At 42.9% G+C, this 17852-nt stretch overlaps 1 protein-coding gene and 1 long non-coding RNA gene across 2 annotated transcripts in view; one reads left to right on the top strand and one right to left on the bottom strand.

Moving 5' to 3' along the window:
* SLC28A2 (solute carrier family 28 member 2) overlaps positions 1-15217 on the top strand; it is a 25504-nt gene extending 10287 nt beyond the window's left edge. Inside the window, exons 4-18 of the mRNA XM_023227259.2 lie at positions 1737-1828; positions 2778-2961; positions 3711-3852; positions 4476-4589; positions 4910-4987; positions 5425-5505; positions 5923-6003; positions 7290-7415; positions 7499-7629; positions 8042-8210; positions 8418-8615; positions 9244-9325; positions 11361-11459; positions 11737-11848; positions 14676-15217. Of these exons, the coding sequence (XP_023083027.2) occupies positions 1737-1828; positions 2778-2961; positions 3711-3852; positions 4476-4589; positions 4910-4987; positions 5425-5505; positions 5923-6003; positions 7290-7415; positions 7499-7629; positions 8042-8210; positions 8418-8615; positions 9244-9325; positions 11361-11459; positions 11737-11848; positions 14676-14793 (1807 nt within the window). The 3' untranslated portion in view covers positions 14794-15217. The remainder of the gene's footprint in view (positions 1-1736; positions 1829-2777; positions 2962-3710; positions 3853-4475; positions 4590-4909; positions 4988-5424; positions 5506-5922; positions 6004-7289; positions 7416-7498; positions 7630-8041; positions 8211-8417; positions 8616-9243; positions 9326-11360; positions 11460-11736; positions 11849-14675) is intronic.
* LOC111552822 overlaps positions 1-17852 on the bottom strand; it is a 27928-nt gene extending 10076 nt beyond the window's left edge. The window contains exon 1 of the long non-coding RNA XR_002734736.2: positions 17806-17852. This is a non-coding gene — a long non-coding RNA (uncharacterized LOC111552822). The remainder of the gene's footprint in view (positions 1-17805) is intronic.

The following is a 17852-nucleotide window of genomic DNA, read 5'->3' as shown; positions in this document are numbered from 1 at the left end:
AGAACCCAACTTGACAAGCCAGAGGACATGGGAGTACATTGATGTAGTTTACATGAGTTCAATTCCCAGGGCACAGACTGGGGTGGAGAGTGGCGCTGGAGGAGCACACCAAAGATATCTGGCACACATGGGAAGGCCAGGATTGAAATTAAATTCATTCCTTGATATACTTTGCAAATGACGTTCCAAAGATAATGATGCTCCTCAGGTATGCTGCCCCTTTTACTCACTACTTTCTCTATTAAGCATGGAAAAATGAGGGAAGATCACTTGAGCCCAGGAATTTGAGACCAGCCTGGGGAACACAGCAAGACCTCACCTTTACAAAAATTTAAAAAAAGAAAATTAGCTGGGTGTGGTGGTGCACACCTGTAGTCCCAGCTACTCGGGAGGCTGAGGCAGGAGAATCACTTGAGCCTGGTAGTTCAAGGTTGCCGTGAGCCATGATCACACCATGCCACTTCTCTCCAGCCTGGGCAACAGAGTGAGACCTTGTCTCTTAAAGAGAAGAAAAGCAGAGTTCTTGAGATCCTAAAGAATCATCTTGAGTTGATCCAGTCAGATGGTGATAAGCACTGTTTTCTCCTTTCTCAGCTTACCTGTATCTCATAGTACACACTCTGCTCAGCTAACATAGGGTTGGGCTCCCTGCAGCAGGGGCAGGAGGTGATGGGGGCAGGAATGAAAAGGAAGACTAGAAACTGGGAGTGTGTTAGATGGGAGGGGTAGCCGTGGAACTCTATGGGCCAAAGGCCCAGGGCATTAGGAGTTAATGGCTGGTCTTAACCCTGGCTAAGCTGCCCTGCCTCAGCATGACTGCCAGCCTGGGACCTTCTTACTCGGATCACCTTCTTTGGAGCTTCCAAGATTTTGGAAATTAGAACTTTTGGCTCAGATGGCTGCAGCACGCTGAGCATACTTAGGAGTGGCAAAGACAATTCCAGGCAAGCCTGGAATCTAGGGAAGACGTGGCATAGAATGATGGTTAAGAGCTTAGATGCTGAAGCCAGAGTGTATATTCTGTGTCTGTTCCTTATAGCCTCTGTGACTTTGGGAAAGTTATTTAACTTCTCTGTTTTTCAGTTTCCACATCTGTAAAATGGGAATGCTAATAGTAACAGCTCCAGGGGTCTTAGGAGGAGTCAGTGAGTTAGTATTTGCTAAGTTCTCAGAAAGAGCTCAGCATAGAGAAAGCACCATATACATGTTTGTTAAATCAAACTTGAATATCCCTACTTGCTGGGCCTCTGCTCTCAGGCCTGCCCATCCAGAGCGATTCTTGAGGTTGGTGGCATTTTCCTTCCTGTCTGTCAATGCACATCTGGCTGAATGTTCAAGGCCGTAAGTTTGTTTGGTTTTTAGGGAGGGATGGCCAAATTGCCTCTAAGAAGAATAGGTCCTCTTATGAATATGGAAGCTTAGCAATGCCCTGTCCTTTCAGAATGGGAAAGTCATAGACCCCTGACATAAGCAGTGCCCACCTCTATGGTAGGAGACTACCAAGGATATCGCTAGTTCAGGCTGAGTAGGGTATTCTGACCTGCTGCCCACCAGCAAGGTTTGATTTGCCCTTTTTGGCATTGCGGAACACGACCTAACTTCCTCCTGGCTGAAGAATGTTCTTCATTGACTAAGAGCTAATTCTGCCTTGTGTTAGGTAATCTGAATTCTGAGAGTTGAATTAGTAGAAATGGGATGGAGTAATTCTTGTATCTTAACTTTTGGGTTCTTATTAGGACGAGACAGTGGCCTTTCAGCAAAGCGAGAAGTTTCTGCAAAACACACGCCAGCTTGTTCAAGAAGATCCTGTTGGGCCTGTTGTGTTTGGGTGAGACACTGAGAATTCATGAAAGTGAGAAACACAGTTATTTTAGAAATTTGCCTTGTGTCAAGGTGATTACCAGGTGGAAGGTATTTTTATTAAAAACTGATCTAAAAAGCTATTTGATGTATCGATCTTAACTACTTGTAGGTGAACCATAATGTATTGAATTGCACTTATAGGAACAAGTAAAATCTGAGAATAAACTGTTTTTCAAAAGTGTACTATTTGATAGATTTAAAATATTTCAGAGAATGTGGGCTTACCCGTTTTTTAGTGGCTCGATTTGGTGGAGTGCATGATTCTTACAGCCTTTATGACAGAAGCCTGTATTATACCTTACTTATTTGCTGGTTTACTAGTAAGATCGATGATGTAAAATATTCTCAAAAGACAGCGAAGCTCTGTTTAAAACATGTATGGGGCTTTGATGTCAAAATAAGAGGCAGCTACGATGGTGAGAGCAAAAACTATATATTATATTTTGGGATGAGTAAGAGAGCCATGGGATGAGGTCCACATGGCTGCACTTCCTAGTGGTAGCCTTGTTTACATGGTTTGTTCCAGAGGCAAGGTTAAAGTGACTGGGGTAATAAAGTTTCAAGGGGAGATGACTGACTTTTGAAGAGTCTAATGGTGAACACTGATCAAATCTACTCCAAGGGACAGAGAGAGGATATTAGATAAAATAGAAGAGAATGAGATTTCATTAGGGATTGGTGAAAATATGCAGTCTTTGCACTAAGTCAGACTGTCCTTGGGAATCCTGAAGAAGAGGACAGTTAGACATCTATCCTGGCCTCAAGAAGTGCAGCTCCGTCTGACAGTAGGGCTGGGTGGCAAGGTCTCTGGAGGGTTTTTCTTGCTTTAAGTCCCAGGCATTCATGACTGGAGTTCCATTTGCCCATTGGAAGCACTGCCTTGCTGATCATTACTCTGCGTCTTCTCTTTTTAGCCTATGCTGCCTATTTCCTGGCAGCTTGCATCTTGAATTTCCAGAGGGCACTGGCCTTGTTTGTCATCACCTGCTTGGTGATCTTTGTCCTGGTTTACTCATTTCTGAAAAAGCTCCTGGGCAAAAAATTAACAAGATGTCTGAAGCCCTTTGAAATCTCCCGCCTGAGGGTTTGGATGAAATGGTAAGATAAGAACTTAAAGTATAATAAAATAAAAAATAAAAATAAATAAAAAAATAAAAAAATAAAAAATAAAAATAATAAAATAAATAAAATAAAATAAATAATTTTATTAGTAAAAAAAAAAAAAAAAAAAGAATCTTAATACCTGGCCTTACAGCTCATCCCAGTCCACCTCCTTTTTTCTCTTTTGATAGTTGCTGAGCAGTCTCTCAGACCCACACACATGCTTTTCAGAACCAAAGTGCAGAGAAAAATCTGAGCACAGGATCTCAGTCCAGATTCTTGTAGCCTTGGGTCTCAACCTTGCTCGGGGGCAGGAGGAGTTTAGTTTCAGAGAAGAGTTTTAGTCTGATTGTCATCAGGGCCTGTATCAGAAATGAGAAAACTCATACTCCTCCTCAGTGAAGTAATCAGAACACAGAGCCTTGCAGCTGCATTAAGCGATCAAATTGATTTGGTGTTCATCGGTGTCTCCCTTAGTTCCCTGTAACATTTTATGCTTTTTTCTCTCTAGTCTCCCAGACTTCCTGCACCCACTGGTGCCTTTTACAATTCCTTAGAGTTTAAAGAGAAAACTTACAGTTATGTATATTCTGAACTGGATTCTACAGCAGCCATAGCTCTAACAATGGCATGCACATGGCCTTTGATCACAGGCCAGGAGTGAGAGAATAACTTTCAGACTCTCTATAAGTTATTTGTTTTTCATTCACTGGGTTGATGACATGGTCTTGGCATTCCTTCTTCAGGGTGTTTGCAGGAGTCTCCTTGGTTGGCCTTATACTGTGGTTGGCTTTAGACACAGCCCAAAGGCCAGAGCAGCTGATCTCCTTCGCAGGAATCTGCATGTTCATCCTCATCCTCTTTGCCTGCTCCAAACACCACAGTGCAGTGAGTTTTGGGTACTTGGGTTGGGTATAGCAACACATGACCAAGGGCCAAGTGCTAATCATAAAGCATATGCATCAAGCATTAATTACAAGGGCATACAACTAAGTTTGTAACAACCCCTAGAATTTGCCTCTTTGATAATTTTGTTTCTAAGAGAGGTTTAAAAAATTCTCAGAGGCCCTAGACCACTTATTTTCAAACTGTAGATTGTGATCCATTAATGAATCTTGATACCAATTTTGTGAATCTAGGTCAGTGTTAAAGAAAGAACAAAAGAAAAAAAAATAAGGAAGGAAAGGAAAATAGAATACAGTTCGCATGGCAGATAGTACTGTTAAAATATTGATTTATAAAACTTTTATTTGTATGTATGCATGCGTATATGTGTGTGTAAGTGTCATCTAACCTCTAGACACATTTTTTAAAAACCTTGTGAACATATGTGGCTTTTCATATATTACTGCCCTGTTTCTCCCCACCATTGCCCCTGCTCCCTACACCATCAGACCCTAGACTTACTGTTAACATTCTAGGTTGGTTCCACTGAGACTACATGTTTAAAACTCCAACGAGGTAATGGACAAGCAGAACTCACATTGGAATAATTTTCTTATTGATCCTAGGTGTCCTGGAGGACAGTGTTTTGGGGCCTAGGTCTTCAGTTTGTCTTTGGGATCTTGGTCATCAGAACTGATCTTGGATATAGTGCATTTCAGTGGCTGGGAGAGCAGGTCCAGGTATGAGAAATTAAATGTGAGGGCTTTTCCCTTTTAGAACCCTAGAGAAAGGAGATTTGAAGGGAGCATGAGAAGATTAGGCTGTATCTTGTTAATGACGTGGAGGGAGATCTGGTTGGGAAAGGAGAGAGTGTATTAGGATACAGCTAAGAATATGAATAAAGAGCTCATGGGGACATAGCCTGCCCCTGGGCTGTCAAAGGAAGGCCAACCTCAGTAGCATCAGTAGGTCCTCAGGACGCATGGGGCCGGTCTCGTCCTCCTGTGTGTCCTTTTGGGTTTCATTCTTATTCTCTGTCTTTTTCTTTTTTTCCCTTCAGATTTTCCTGAACTACACCGTGGCCGGCTCCAGTTTTGTCTTTGGGGATACACTGGTCAAGGATGTCTTTGCTTTTCAGGTGATACCTATTTTATGGGCAGGAATGACGGTCTGTGGAGGGGTGGAGGAATAAAGCAGAGGATGAAAGTGTGTGTCCAAGAGATCAGCCCCCCTGTACACCAATTTGACCCTAAGAAGAGGGTTTAACCCCATTAGTAAAGGAAATGGCATCCATCTCCTTCCCTTTGGTCATTGCCATCCTAAAATTAGAAGAAATGGGAATTGGGAGAAAAGGGTCAGAAAACAGCTTGTGGTTTAATACTAGTGGGACAATGGATTTAATACATTTTAAATGTATCCCTAAACTAGTTTGTGTAGGTACTGAATACCTACACTGTATGAGATGCCCTTGGAATGCTAAGAGCTTAACTTAGAAGCCTAAAACACAGTCAGTTTACGGTCTACACAGAGTATGCAATGTAACATCTCACCACCTGCTCACCATTCTCATCACAGGCCTTACCAATAATCATTTTCTTTGGATGTGTGATGTCCATTGTCTACTACCTGGGCCTTGTGCAATGGGTGGTTCAGAAGGTGAGTCATTCTCCTACACCAGTCAGGAGACAGGCCTTCATCTTGCCATCTGTCAGCTTTGGGAAAATGCCCATAGCTAGGGTCTAGAGTGTTAGAAACAATGGGGAAAGGCAGGCCCTCTCAAGCATGCCTGATAGCAAACCGACAGCCCATGCCCTAGGTAGGCTGAGGGCAGAGCAGAGAGAAGATGAGCTGGACTGCCTCTGATACTGAGTTTTAATGTACTTGCTCTAAAGGCCATGAGTCCTGAGTTCTGGTCAAGGCTCTGTTTATAAGTTGGTTTTTGGCCCTGGGCTTGCTGCTCTACTTCTCTAGGCCTCAGTTTCCTTATCAGTAAAATGAAGGAGGAGGAGTTTTGCGAGACGTTCTCCAAGATTCCTGCTAACATTAATGGTTTAGGTTTCTGTATTCTTCTAGGTCGCCTGGTTTTTACAAATCACTATGGGCACCACTGCCACAGAGACCCTGGCTGTGACAGGAAACATCTTTGTGGGTATGGTAAGCATCTTGAGGCCTTTTGGTCTTGTTCTCTCTGAGGAACTGAGAATTTGGCACAAAACAAGAGTATGCTTTCCTTCTGAAAAGTCAAATATATGAAGACTGTGGGGCAGCCAATCTCAGATGAGAGAGAACTCAGCAGCTCAAAGAAGACTCTGCTCATTGCGTTCACCCTTTGCGCCTAATAACACTTCCCTGGTAATACTTAATCTGGAGGGATAGCCTTCACCACTTCTAATGACCACTTCCTATATAGGAATGTAGGGAATATCCTGGTCCAACTTGTATCCCCTTTCGGAGGCTATGAAGAGTGTTTGATCCTCATTCTGGTTTCTCCCTGTGTCTCCCTGTAGTACTTGGTTTCCACGGTCTCTAAGGAGGAAATCACTTGTCTTGCTCATGGCTAATGCCAAGGCTCTTCCCCATAATACTTGCTTGGTACATTCGTCTGTATGGAGTAGTGCTCCGTATGTGCTACTGACCAGCTCAGTGTTGGGGACAATGACTTGTATATTCACAGGGAGTTAGTACTGAGGTCTTTCTCTCCCAAGGCTCTAGGCTGCTTCTGTTCTCAGAGTACTTCTGGATACTTTACCATAGCACTCCACATTTTGCTGAAATTATTCATAATCAGCCTAGTTTCCTATGTGAGACTATAAGCTTCTAAGAGTCAGGACTTTGCCTTATTTATATTAATGTCCTTAGCATCTAGTACAGTGCTAGCCAAATAGTTGGCATTTGTTAAATAATAGATATCATTATCTTAGGTCAGTGCTGGATATGGCTTACATAGATGGCCCTTCATAATTTCATAACATTTTCACAAACATTATTTCTTTTGATTATTTCATAAACAGGGGGTTTGGATCATCTATTTGTATTTCATTTAATGAGTACTGTTTAATTATCTAATATGTTCTCATTAAGTGCACTGCATTCCATAAGTTTAGTAAGTGTATGGTTTTAGACATTGAGAATATACAAAGAAAATATACCATTTCTCTTCTATAACATTTTAACATGTCAATAGATGAAACAAGCATGTATGGAAACATGTGAGAACTATACCAGCCAGGACATGATTGGGTGCCAGAGGAAGTAAAGCAGATGCTGGATGGGCCTGACAGCTTGGCTCTATGCTCACTAAGTGAAGCTGTGGCTCACTGAACAGTGCTCACACTGGACGGATGTGTGTCTAGAGGGTCCAGCCCCTGGGGCTGGGGTGGGCACTCTGGCGTGGGGAGTTGCACCTTCTTGGAATCTGACTGTTTTCTCCGTGTTTGTAGACAGAGGCACCTCTGCTCATCCGTCCCTACCTTGGGGACATGACACTCTCTGAAATCCATGCGGTGATGACTGGAGGGTTTGCCACCATTTCCGGCACTGTGCTGGGAGCCTTCATATCCTTCGGGGTAGGTATAGTCTGCTTGATCACTTCTGGGTGAGCTCGAGTTGGATTTGACAGAAACACTGATGCCTAAGTCTCGCCTCACAGGTTGATGCATCATCCCTGATTTCTGCCTCTGTGATGGCCGCCCCTTGTGCTCTTGCCTTGTCAAAGTTAGCATATCCGGAAGTGGAAGAGTCCAAGTTCAAGAGCAAGGAGGGGGTAAAGCTGCCCCGTGGGTGAGTCCAAGAAGGCATATACTTTGGGAGATAGTGAGCTGTAGTTAAGAGTGGCACTGTGGTGGCAGAGACTTCAAGTCTCCCTGAAGGGGAATAATGTGATTCCATATTCCTTCTTGCCTATCTCTGATGCTTGCTAATCATGCTGGTTTTCTTCATTTAACCCTCCCCCCCGGCAGTAGCTTCTGCATGCCAGTACTCTCTGCCCTTGCCATCAGTGCAATTACATGACAATTATATCTGATATTGCTTCAGAGTAATTTCCACTAATAGGGTCTCTGAGGAACCCTGTCACCTTCTACACTGGCCTTGCACCCTCCTCCCGCATGATAGGGACAGTGGGATTTCTCTTCTCTAAGCGGCTGAGACTACTGTAGACACCCTACTCTTGCCCTCTGCCCAATGACCACAGGAAGGAGAGGAATGTCCTGGAAGCTGCCAGCAACGGAGCCACAGATGCCATAGGCCTTGCTGCTAATGTAGCAGCCAACCTGGTTGCCTTTTTGGCTGTGTTGGCTTTCATCAACGCTGCCCTCTCCTGGCTGGGAGAACTGGTGGACATACAGGGGCTCACTTTCCAGGTAAAGGATTCATTTGTTGGGCTGTCTCTCTGGGATGTAGTTAGGTAGCCCTTCAACCATGCATGTCCTTCTGACCCACAGTAAGCCAAGAGAGAGCATGAATAGAAGGGTGGAAGAGATTGGGCCAAGGCTCTAGAGAAGGTCCTTGGCACCTGACCTGTGTTATTAGTCCTTCCTCTTTCACTGGGATATCTCTCTTTCACTCAGGTCATCTGCTCCTATCTCCTAAGGCCCATGGTTTTCATGATGGGTGTAGAGTGGACAGATTGTCCAATGGTGGCTGAGATGGTGGGAATCAAGTTCTTCACAAATGAGTTTGTGGCTTATCAGCAACTGTCTCAGTACAAGAACAAACGTCTCTCTGGAGTGGAGGAGTGGATTGAGGGAGAGAAACAGTGGATTTCTGTAAGTGACAATCCAAAAAGCATAAACACCATGAGGTCTCAACCATGGTTATCTGAGGGTAGACAGAAAGTGCCACACAGGTTTGTTGCAGACCTAACTACAAAGCAAGCAGAACAGCATACCTAGCAGCCTCATTTGCAGCGCCTGAGCTATTACCAGTCTGCATGCGATTTTCCCCCGCCTGCCCCCACCACTGCCCCAACTCTGACCCAGCTTCTCTGTATAATGTAATTGCTGGGTCTTTACAGCTGGGGCAGTCCAGGGCAGACACTATCTTCTGATGGCCTAAGGTCCCCTTCTTCATTTAAAAGTTTAAATTGCTCCAAATTAATATCCTTTTTCTTTCCCTTTGCCTCTTTCCTTTTCCTTTGCAATCCTCATTCCCAGGACTTCTCCTTATTCATAGTCTTCAACAAGAACAGCGTTGGGCAGTGAGGCCCATGGTGGTTTCCATGTCATTATCCCTACAGTAACTCAGGGAACAGTTATTTTCTGAGCATCCTTTCATGTTCCTTGGGAAACCATGGAAAAGATTGGGGGCTGTCAGTACGCTGGAACTTCTCTTGTGGTTATAAGACTGCACGCATGGGACTGAATTTATTTGCTTATTTATTTTTGTTTTCCCTAGGTGAGAGCTGAAATCATTACAACATTTTCACTCTGTGGATTTGCCAATCTTAGTTCCATAGGAATCACGCTTGGAGGCTTGAGTGAGTTCATCCATTTTCCCAGATCCCCAGTAAGACAGCCAGATCCAAGCTTCTGCAGTGGGCAGTCCTGGTGCTTCAGTACAAGTTGGGATCAGACAGAGAAGCCATTGTGAAATTGACCCATTTCTTAGGCTGCAGTTAACTTCGACCTAAGGCAGTCAGGCCCACCTGGCTATGTATAGAGCCCTTTATAATCTCAACTTCAGTTACTTTTTTTGTTTGGATTGGAGGCCCCAAAAACTAATTTTATTTTACTTTTCTCTATGAGGAAGAAAATATAATGATATTATTTCAATTTTGCCATTAAACTGGAGTAGTGCATATATAAATAAAGATATTTATTTATTTATTTATTTAAGACAGAGTCTCACTCTGTTGTGCAAGTTGGAGTGCAGTGGTGTGATCTCAGCTCATTTCAACCTCCACCTCCTGGGTTCAAGCGATTCTCGTGTCTCAGCCTCCCGAGGTGGGATTACAAGTGTGTGCCACAATGCTCACAATTTTTTTTTTTTTTTTTTTTTTTGTATTTTTAGAAGAGATGGGGTTTCACTATGTTAGTCAAGCTGGTCTTGAACTCCTGGCTTCAAGTGGTCTGCTGCCTTGGCCTCCCAAAATGTTGGGATAATACGCGTGAGCCACCACGCCTGGTCTTGTATTTTATTCAGTAGTGAAGACACTTTTTGAAATTAGGCTGCTCACTAGTCCTCATGGAAACACAAAGAATTAAAACAAATAAAAGCAGCAGGCACATAAGGCAGATAGATAGTAAGGGAGAGTGGTGTGAAGTGCTGGATTTAAATCTGCAAGTACCAAACATTAAAGGAGTGGGTCTTTGAAGCAGACACAGATATATTTAGACTGTTGGAGATACTGCTGCATGGGGGTGATGGTTGGAGGAATAATATGAAGACAGTGCAATTGTCCTTGAGTGCAGGGGCACAGGGATGACTAGCAGATCCGAAGTTTGGAAGATCCAAGTTAGAAATGGATCTTAGGCTGGATGTGGTAGCTCATGCCTGTAATCCCAACACTTCGGAAGGCCAAGGCAGGAGGATTGCTTGCTGTAGGAATGTGAGAGCAGCCTGGGGCAACATGGTGAGATTCTGTCTCTATGAAGAATTTAAAAGTTAGCCAGGCGTATTGGCACATATGCCTGTAGTCCTAGCTACTCGGGAGGCTGAGGTGGGAGGATTGTTTGAACTGAGATCAAGGCTCCAGTAAGCTGTGATCACACCCCTGCAGTCCGGCGTGGGTGACACAGGGAGGTCTGAAGGAAAGAAGGAAGGAAGGAAGGAAGGAAGGAAGGAAGGAAGGAAGGAAGGAAGGAAGGAAGGAAGGAAGGAAGGAAGGAAGGAAGGAGGGAAAGAAGGGAGGGAAGGGAAGGAAGGGATTATAATAAGAAATATAGCTCAGTGTGTCCCTTTTTAAAGGCAATTATATTCTGGGGTAGAGTCATTTAATTCATGTATTTGGTAGCCGATTTAATTGAAAGGTGAAATAATTCCCTTTAAGTTTATCTTTTCCCCTTCTGTTAAACACCTGTCTCTATTGTTCTAGTCTTGATGCCTGATTACTGTCCGATTATGAGATTGCCATCTAGTAGTGGGATATGCACTGTGTGGCTAAGTCTTAGGTGAGTGTTGCTTTCCTTAGCCCTCTGTCTCAAAACAGTCCATCTAATTCTGGTCCAGGCTTAAGAGTGCATATCTCAAGTGGCGAACGCCAGGCATTTGTAGCTGTCTGGAGCAACCCAGAGCCTTGCTTAATCCAGATATGTCTTGCGTATGTTCACAGAACCATTAAAGTGAGGGTCAGACACTCAATCCTTCATCTGAGGAATGTCTAAGTTAGTGATCCCTCAGGACTAATGTACACACACACACTTCTTAAGGCAACACTGGCCAGTCTCAGGTGGATGGTAATAAGGATGCTCTTCATCGGCTGTGTTTTGTTCCTCTGTGTTCTTCTAAGTGAGGGGATATACCTGATAGCCTGATGGGGGAAAGCTGAAGCTATTTTATTTTATTGTCTGCAGCATCAATAGTACCTCACCGGAAGAGTGACTTGTCCAAGGTTGTGGTCAGGGCCCTCTTCACAGGGGCCTGTGTATCCCTTATCAGTGCCTCTATGGCAGGTAGGTGCCTCAGCTCTGATGGAGATACTGCTGCATGAGGGTGATGATTGGAGGAATAATAGGAAGGTGGAATTGTCCTTAACTACAGGGGCAGCAGAGATCACTTCCCTAGATCATGACAGGATGTCTTTCAGAATATTGATTTACCCATCCATTCCACAGATATACAGCAAAAGCAACCTAATCAACAGTGTCCACAATTCGTACCAAAAGAATAAAGAGCCTTGAGAAGCATGTGTCACATCTTCCTCTCAGTATCTCTGTCTCCTTTATCCAGGAATCCTCTATGTCCCCAGGGGAGCTGAAGCTGACTGCGTTTCCTTCCTAAACACAAGTTTCACCAATAGAACCTATGAGACCTACATGTGCTGCAGAGGGCTCTTTCAGAGGTGAGCTCCAGGACCCATTCCCATGTGAGAACGCACGGCCCTCAGGTCTCCAGGGTAATGCTGTTGAGGTTGAATAGAGTGTATGAGAAGGGCCATGAGTATTGGTAACGGCCTAGTGTTCTTTTCTCTTATTGGGTGCATCTTCATTATGCTCCAGTGACAGGGTCTTAGTATGCTCCAGTGACAGGGTCTACCTGTGTCGGTGGGCCACTGAGAAGTAGAGCAGCAAGGGAAGAAGTAAAGAAAAATGGTTTCCCTGTTAAGAAATTACTCTACTGGCTGGGCATGGTGGCTCACACCTACAATCCCACACTTTGGGAGGCTGAAGCAGGAGGATGACTTGAGCCCAGGAGTTCAAGACAAGCCTGGGCAACATAGCGAGAGTCTCTATTTTATATTAATGAAAAAAAGAAATTACTCTACTCATTGTGATTGGAATACAGATAGCTTATAGGTAGATTTAGCAATGGTTATAAGTGGCTAAAATATCATACCCTTCTTGAGACAGAAATGAAGAAAACTGAGAGAGGGTGAAGTTGAATTTATAAAATCATGATGAGTTCAGGTAGTGTAAAAACGAACTTGTTTACCAAAATCTAGAATATGAAAAGAAGAGGATATGTCATTAATCTAAAAGAACTAGTTTTGGAACACACAAAAGGAAAGATTTCAGGAACTAGAATGTTTGGTGCCTTCAAATCAAAAGGTGTGTGTGTATTGGTGGTGATATGTGCGTGAGTGAAGAGAGTGGTGGGAAAAAAGGCTAAGAGATCATAGAAGCCTTGTACGAAATACTAAAGAATTTAGGTTTTGACCTGCTGAATTCTGAACACTGGCATGATCAACTATGCCATTTCAAAATATCATTTCGGTAGCCATTTGGATGGCAAGGAGACCAACAAGCACCCTACTGTAATAGTCCTAGTGAGAGATGGTAAGAATTGATGCTAAGTGGTTGTGAGGTTGGAGATACACTAGATCCAGAGATACACTAGAATCAATAGGATTGATCACTGGCTAGATAGGAGGAAGAGGTGGGGTGAAGAAGAGGAAGGAGTCTCAAATGACTGTCTCTTTTCTGGCATGAGCAAGTGGGTCTAAGGAGTGCCATTCATGCATAGAAGAGGACTAGTTTTAGGAATGGGAGTAAAAGGGAGAGATTATGGCTTAATTCAGTTTTTGTTTTTTATATTTATTTATTTATTGTATGGAGATGGGGTCTCACTATGTTGCTCAGGCTGGTCTTGAACTCCTGGGATTGAGTGATCCTCCCATTTTGGCCTCCCAAAATGCTGGGATTACAGGCCTGAGCCACCATGCCCAGCCTTAATTCAGTTTTTGATGTGTTAACTTGGAGGTAGTTGCAGGACCACCCTGTGAAGGTACTCAAAATCCACCTCAGTATGCTCACTGGAGCATACTAAGCTAATAATGAAGATGCACCCAATAAGAGAAAAGAACACTGATCTAGGCTGTTACCAATACTCATGGCCCTTCTCACACACTCTATTCAACCTCAACAGCATTACCCTGGAGACCTGAGGGCTGTGTGTTCTCACACGGGAACTTCAAGAGAAAAATCAGAGCTGGAGATAGATTTAAAAGTTATGGGCTAGACACAGTGGCTCACACCTGTAATCCCAGCACTTTGGGAGGCCAAGGCAGGAGGATCGCTTGAGCTGAGGAGTTCAAGACCAGCCTGGGCAATATGGAGAAACCCCATCTCTACTAAAACAAAACAAAACAAAACAAAACAAAACTAGCCAGGCATGGTGGTGTGTGCCTGTAGTCCCAGCTACCTGGGGAGGCTGAGGTGGCAGGATCACTTCAGCCCAGGAATTAGAGACTGCAGTGAGCCATGATCCATACCACTGCAGTCCAGTCTGGGTGTCAGGGTGAGACCCTGTCTCAAACAAACAAACAAACAAAGATTTGGAAGTTATTAAGTGGTCTGTTCACTATATAGGTAGATATTCAGGTGCTAGCTGCTTGACAGGTTACTGGGCCAAGTTAATGAATGTTGCCCCTCCTGTGTTTGGAGGTTATCATCAGAGAAGGCAACTAACATATTTTTTTAAAAAAATCCTTTTGATGCACTGTTAAAGATGAGGTATGAGCTGGATTCATCATTGCTCTGGCATAGTTTTGATTTTTTTTTTTTTTTTTTTTTTTGAGACACAGTCTTGCTCTGTTGCCCCAGCTGGAGTGCAGTGGTACAATCTTGGCCCAGGCTCAAGCAATCCTCTTACCTCAGCCTCCTGAGTAGCTGGAACTACAGGCCAGGCGCATGTCACCGTGCCTGGTTAATTTTTACTTTTTGTAGACACGGACATTCGTCATGTTGCCTGATTCTTATGTTCTTGTGGCATTTTGGTGGATTTTCTAAAGCCACATACTAAAGATCATTAGCATCTAGAATATGAAAGACATACTATTTTTGTCCAATTAATTTATACTAATTAAGTGTAAGCTGTTTTCAAGAGGAAGGTGGCCTTGGAATACCACCTTACTTTTTAGAATCAGTTCAATACTAAATCATTATAAGCCATACATTTTGAGTCAGAGATATCTGGAAATTTCCAAATGGACTGTGGTTAGGAGTTGGGCAAAGGAGCAGACACACATAGTTTAGGGTTTCTTGCCAGTATTATCTTGGGAATGAATGAGAAAAGAAATATAATTGGGTTCTGTTTATTTGGTCATGGCTGATGGATCGATTTTCAGGGTTTTGTTTTTGTTTTCAGCTGCTTAGTATAACTTATTGATATGTTTTGTTGCTTTGTTCCTGTCTGACCCTGTTATGTACCTCTCTGGTTTTTTGTTGCAGTACTTCTCTGAATGGCACCAACCCTCCTTCTTTTTCTGGTCTCTGGGAAGACAAGGAGTTCAGTGCTATGGCCCTTACTAACTGCTGTGGACTCTACAACAATACCGCCTGTGCCTAAGGCTGCTTGATGTATTTCCATAACAGTTTTGATCTTAACAGCTTTGTGATTGCAAAGGTGTTTATGTACTCAGGGTTCCCACAACTCACTCACCAAGATCTTTAACAGTAAATAACAGTAAATGTTAAAAGATTAATTTTGGGCCAGGTGTGGTGGTTCATGCCTGTAATCCCAGCACTTTGGGAGGCCGAGGTAGGCGGATCACAAGGTCAGGAGATCGAGACCATCCTGGCTAACACAGTGAAACCCTGTCTCCACTAAAAATACAAAAAATGAGCCACAGCAGGGTGGCAGGCACCTGTAGTCCCAGCCACTCGGGACGCTGAGGCAGGAGAATGGCATGAACCCGGGAGGCGGAGCTTGCAGTGAGCCGAGATCACGCCACTGCGCTCCAGCCTGGGCGACAGAGTGAGACTCCGCCTCAAAAAAAAAAAAAAAAAAAAGGTTCATTTTGGTTCACTGTATCTCAATAATGAAAAATAGCTTTTTTTCCATTATTTGGCTGAACCAAAAAATGACATTCCTCATAGGCGCTGCCTGAACTTTTATTTGAAAAAACAAGTATTCCTATATCAAAAAAGTCTTACAAATCATGCTCCTAACCTTAAAAATAATGTGATACAGTGTGCTATAAATGTGATTTAGTATGTAATGTACCTGGGACGAGAGAGAAGCTATATTTCTTGGCGTTGTGGATGAGCCGGATTTATATTACTGATGTTACATTTGAAAGGTATATGAATATTTAATAAGATTTTTCTGGTTGTCAAACATTTGTAAATCTGCAAACTTCTTAACAACATTACACAGTAAACAAAAAATACTTCCTATATACTAAGGAAGACTTCTAGGGAATATCCATTTCTTAAAGGCCATTACTTGGTTGTAGTATTCTGCTTTAGTGCTAGCCACATGTGCTCCAAGTTTATGAGGAAGCCTTTAAAACAGTAATTTTCAGTGGGAAGGGGGCCAATTTTGCTTTTCAGAGGACATCTGACAGTGTCTCCAGACATTATTGGTGAGTAAAGTGGGAGGAGGCTACTGACATCTAGTGAGTAGAGGCCAATATTGCTACTAAAATTCCTGTAACCAAAGGTCAGCTCTCCCACAACAAAGAATTACCGGGTCCCAAATGTCAATTGTGCTGAGACTCAGAAACTCTGATTCAAAATACTTAGTATGTTTAATATTATTTATTATATTAATATCATGGCCTTAAGGAAGGGTTTCAAAAGGATATAGGAGTTCCTCAAAAAGTTAAACACAGAATTACCATAGAGCCCCACAATTCCACTCCTACATATATATATTCAAAAGAATTGAAACTAAGTTCTCAAACAAGTACATGCACATGCATGCTCACAGTAGCACTATACACAACAGCCAAAAATTGGAAACAGTCTAAATGTCCATCAATGGATAAATTGTGTTACATACACACAATGGAATTTTATTCACCCAAAAAAAAAGAAGTACTGACTTACGCTATGTAGAAGAAACCCAAAAACATGCTAAATGAAAAAAGCCAGACACAAAAGGCTTATTATTGTATGATTCCATTTAGATGAAATATTCACAATATTTAAATCCATAGAAGGGAGATTGGTGGTTGCCAGGGCCTGGGGGATGAGAGATTAGAGAGTGACTCCTTAACGAGTTTGGGGTTTTCCTTTGGGGTGACAGGAATGTTTTGGAACTAGACAGAGGTGGTGGTTGTGCAACATTGTGAATGTTATGTCACTGAATTGTTCACTTTAAAATGGCTACGTTTATGTTATGTGAATTTCACCTCAATAAAAAAATTTTTAGAAGGATACAGGTACTTGTATCTTCCCTTAGCTAATCTACCTCCTTCAATTTCCCAGTTCTCTGAGCTCAGAACCACTTGGTCATCTTCTCAGTCTCCATTCTTATTTTCTCTCCTATTTTCCAAACTTGACAGAAAAAGGAAGCTTCAATAAATTGTTTCTTGAACTACACATGAATATTACTCCATGCCTGATTTATTTCTGAGAGGCAGCAGAATGCAATGGTTGGTAGTACTGGACGCTAGATTACTTGAATTCTGATTCAAGCTCTGCCAGTTATCACTAAGGTGATTTTGGACAAGTTCCTTAACTTCTCTGTGCCTTGGCATCCTCATCTATAAAATAAGAATAGTGAGACCCACCTTATAGGTAAAGATGGTGACATTGCTGTAAAGGGATTATCTGTTTTCTGTTGCTCATAACAGAATGTGTGAAACTGGGTAATTTATAAAGAAAAGAAATTTATTTCTTAGAGTTATGGAGGCTGAGAAGTCCAAGGTCAAGAGGCCACACCCGGTGACAGCTTCTTGCCAGTGGGGGCTGCAGAGTGCAGGGGCAGTGCAGGGCATCACATGGTGAGGGGCTCAGTGTGCTAGCTCAGGTCTCCTCTTTTTATAAAGCCACCAGTCGCTCTCAGTGATAACCCATTAACTCATGAATGGATTGGTCCATTCAGGATGGCAGAGCCTTCATGACCCAATCACGTCTTCAAGACCCCATTCTCAATATTGCCACACTGGGGATTAGGTTTCAACATGAGTTTCCGAGGCGGCATTCAAACCACAGCAGGGAACAAGAGTGACTGCTCGCTCCAAGTTTAATGTAAGGTTAGCTATTACTATTAGTTGTTACTAATACTATACTTACTATAATGCTATAGTAATAGTATTATAGATTAGAGTAGTAATAATACCATTACTACTATTTAGGAACCTGAGTTCACGGCTATAGATTTGTTGAGTAACGTATGAAATTCAGTTCACACAAGGAAGCATGAGAGAAGGGGGTTCTTTATCTCCCTCCAGGGCGGCGGCCAACTTTTTAATTCGGTTTTTAATTCTCAGGTTCCTACTTAAAGTAAACTTGGCCTAAACTCTCCCTCTTAAAGGGCTTCTCTGTAAATACGGGAAACATGCCAATCTCAACACCAGTTTCTGCAGAACACTGTCAAAGGCAGGAGGGAACAGCAAAAACAGGTGCTCACCGTATCCTGGATAAACGCGACGCGGCTAGAGGCGCTGCCAGGCGAGG

The sequence above is a fragment of the Piliocolobus tephrosceles genome, chromosome 6 (genome assembly GCF_002776525.5).
Source record: "Piliocolobus tephrosceles isolate RC106 chromosome 6, ASM277652v3, whole genome shotgun sequence".
Taxonomy (NCBI): domain Eukaryota; kingdom Metazoa; phylum Chordata; class Mammalia; order Primates; family Cercopithecidae; genus Piliocolobus; species Piliocolobus tephrosceles.
This window is presented reverse-complemented; position numbering and strand designations above follow the sequence as displayed.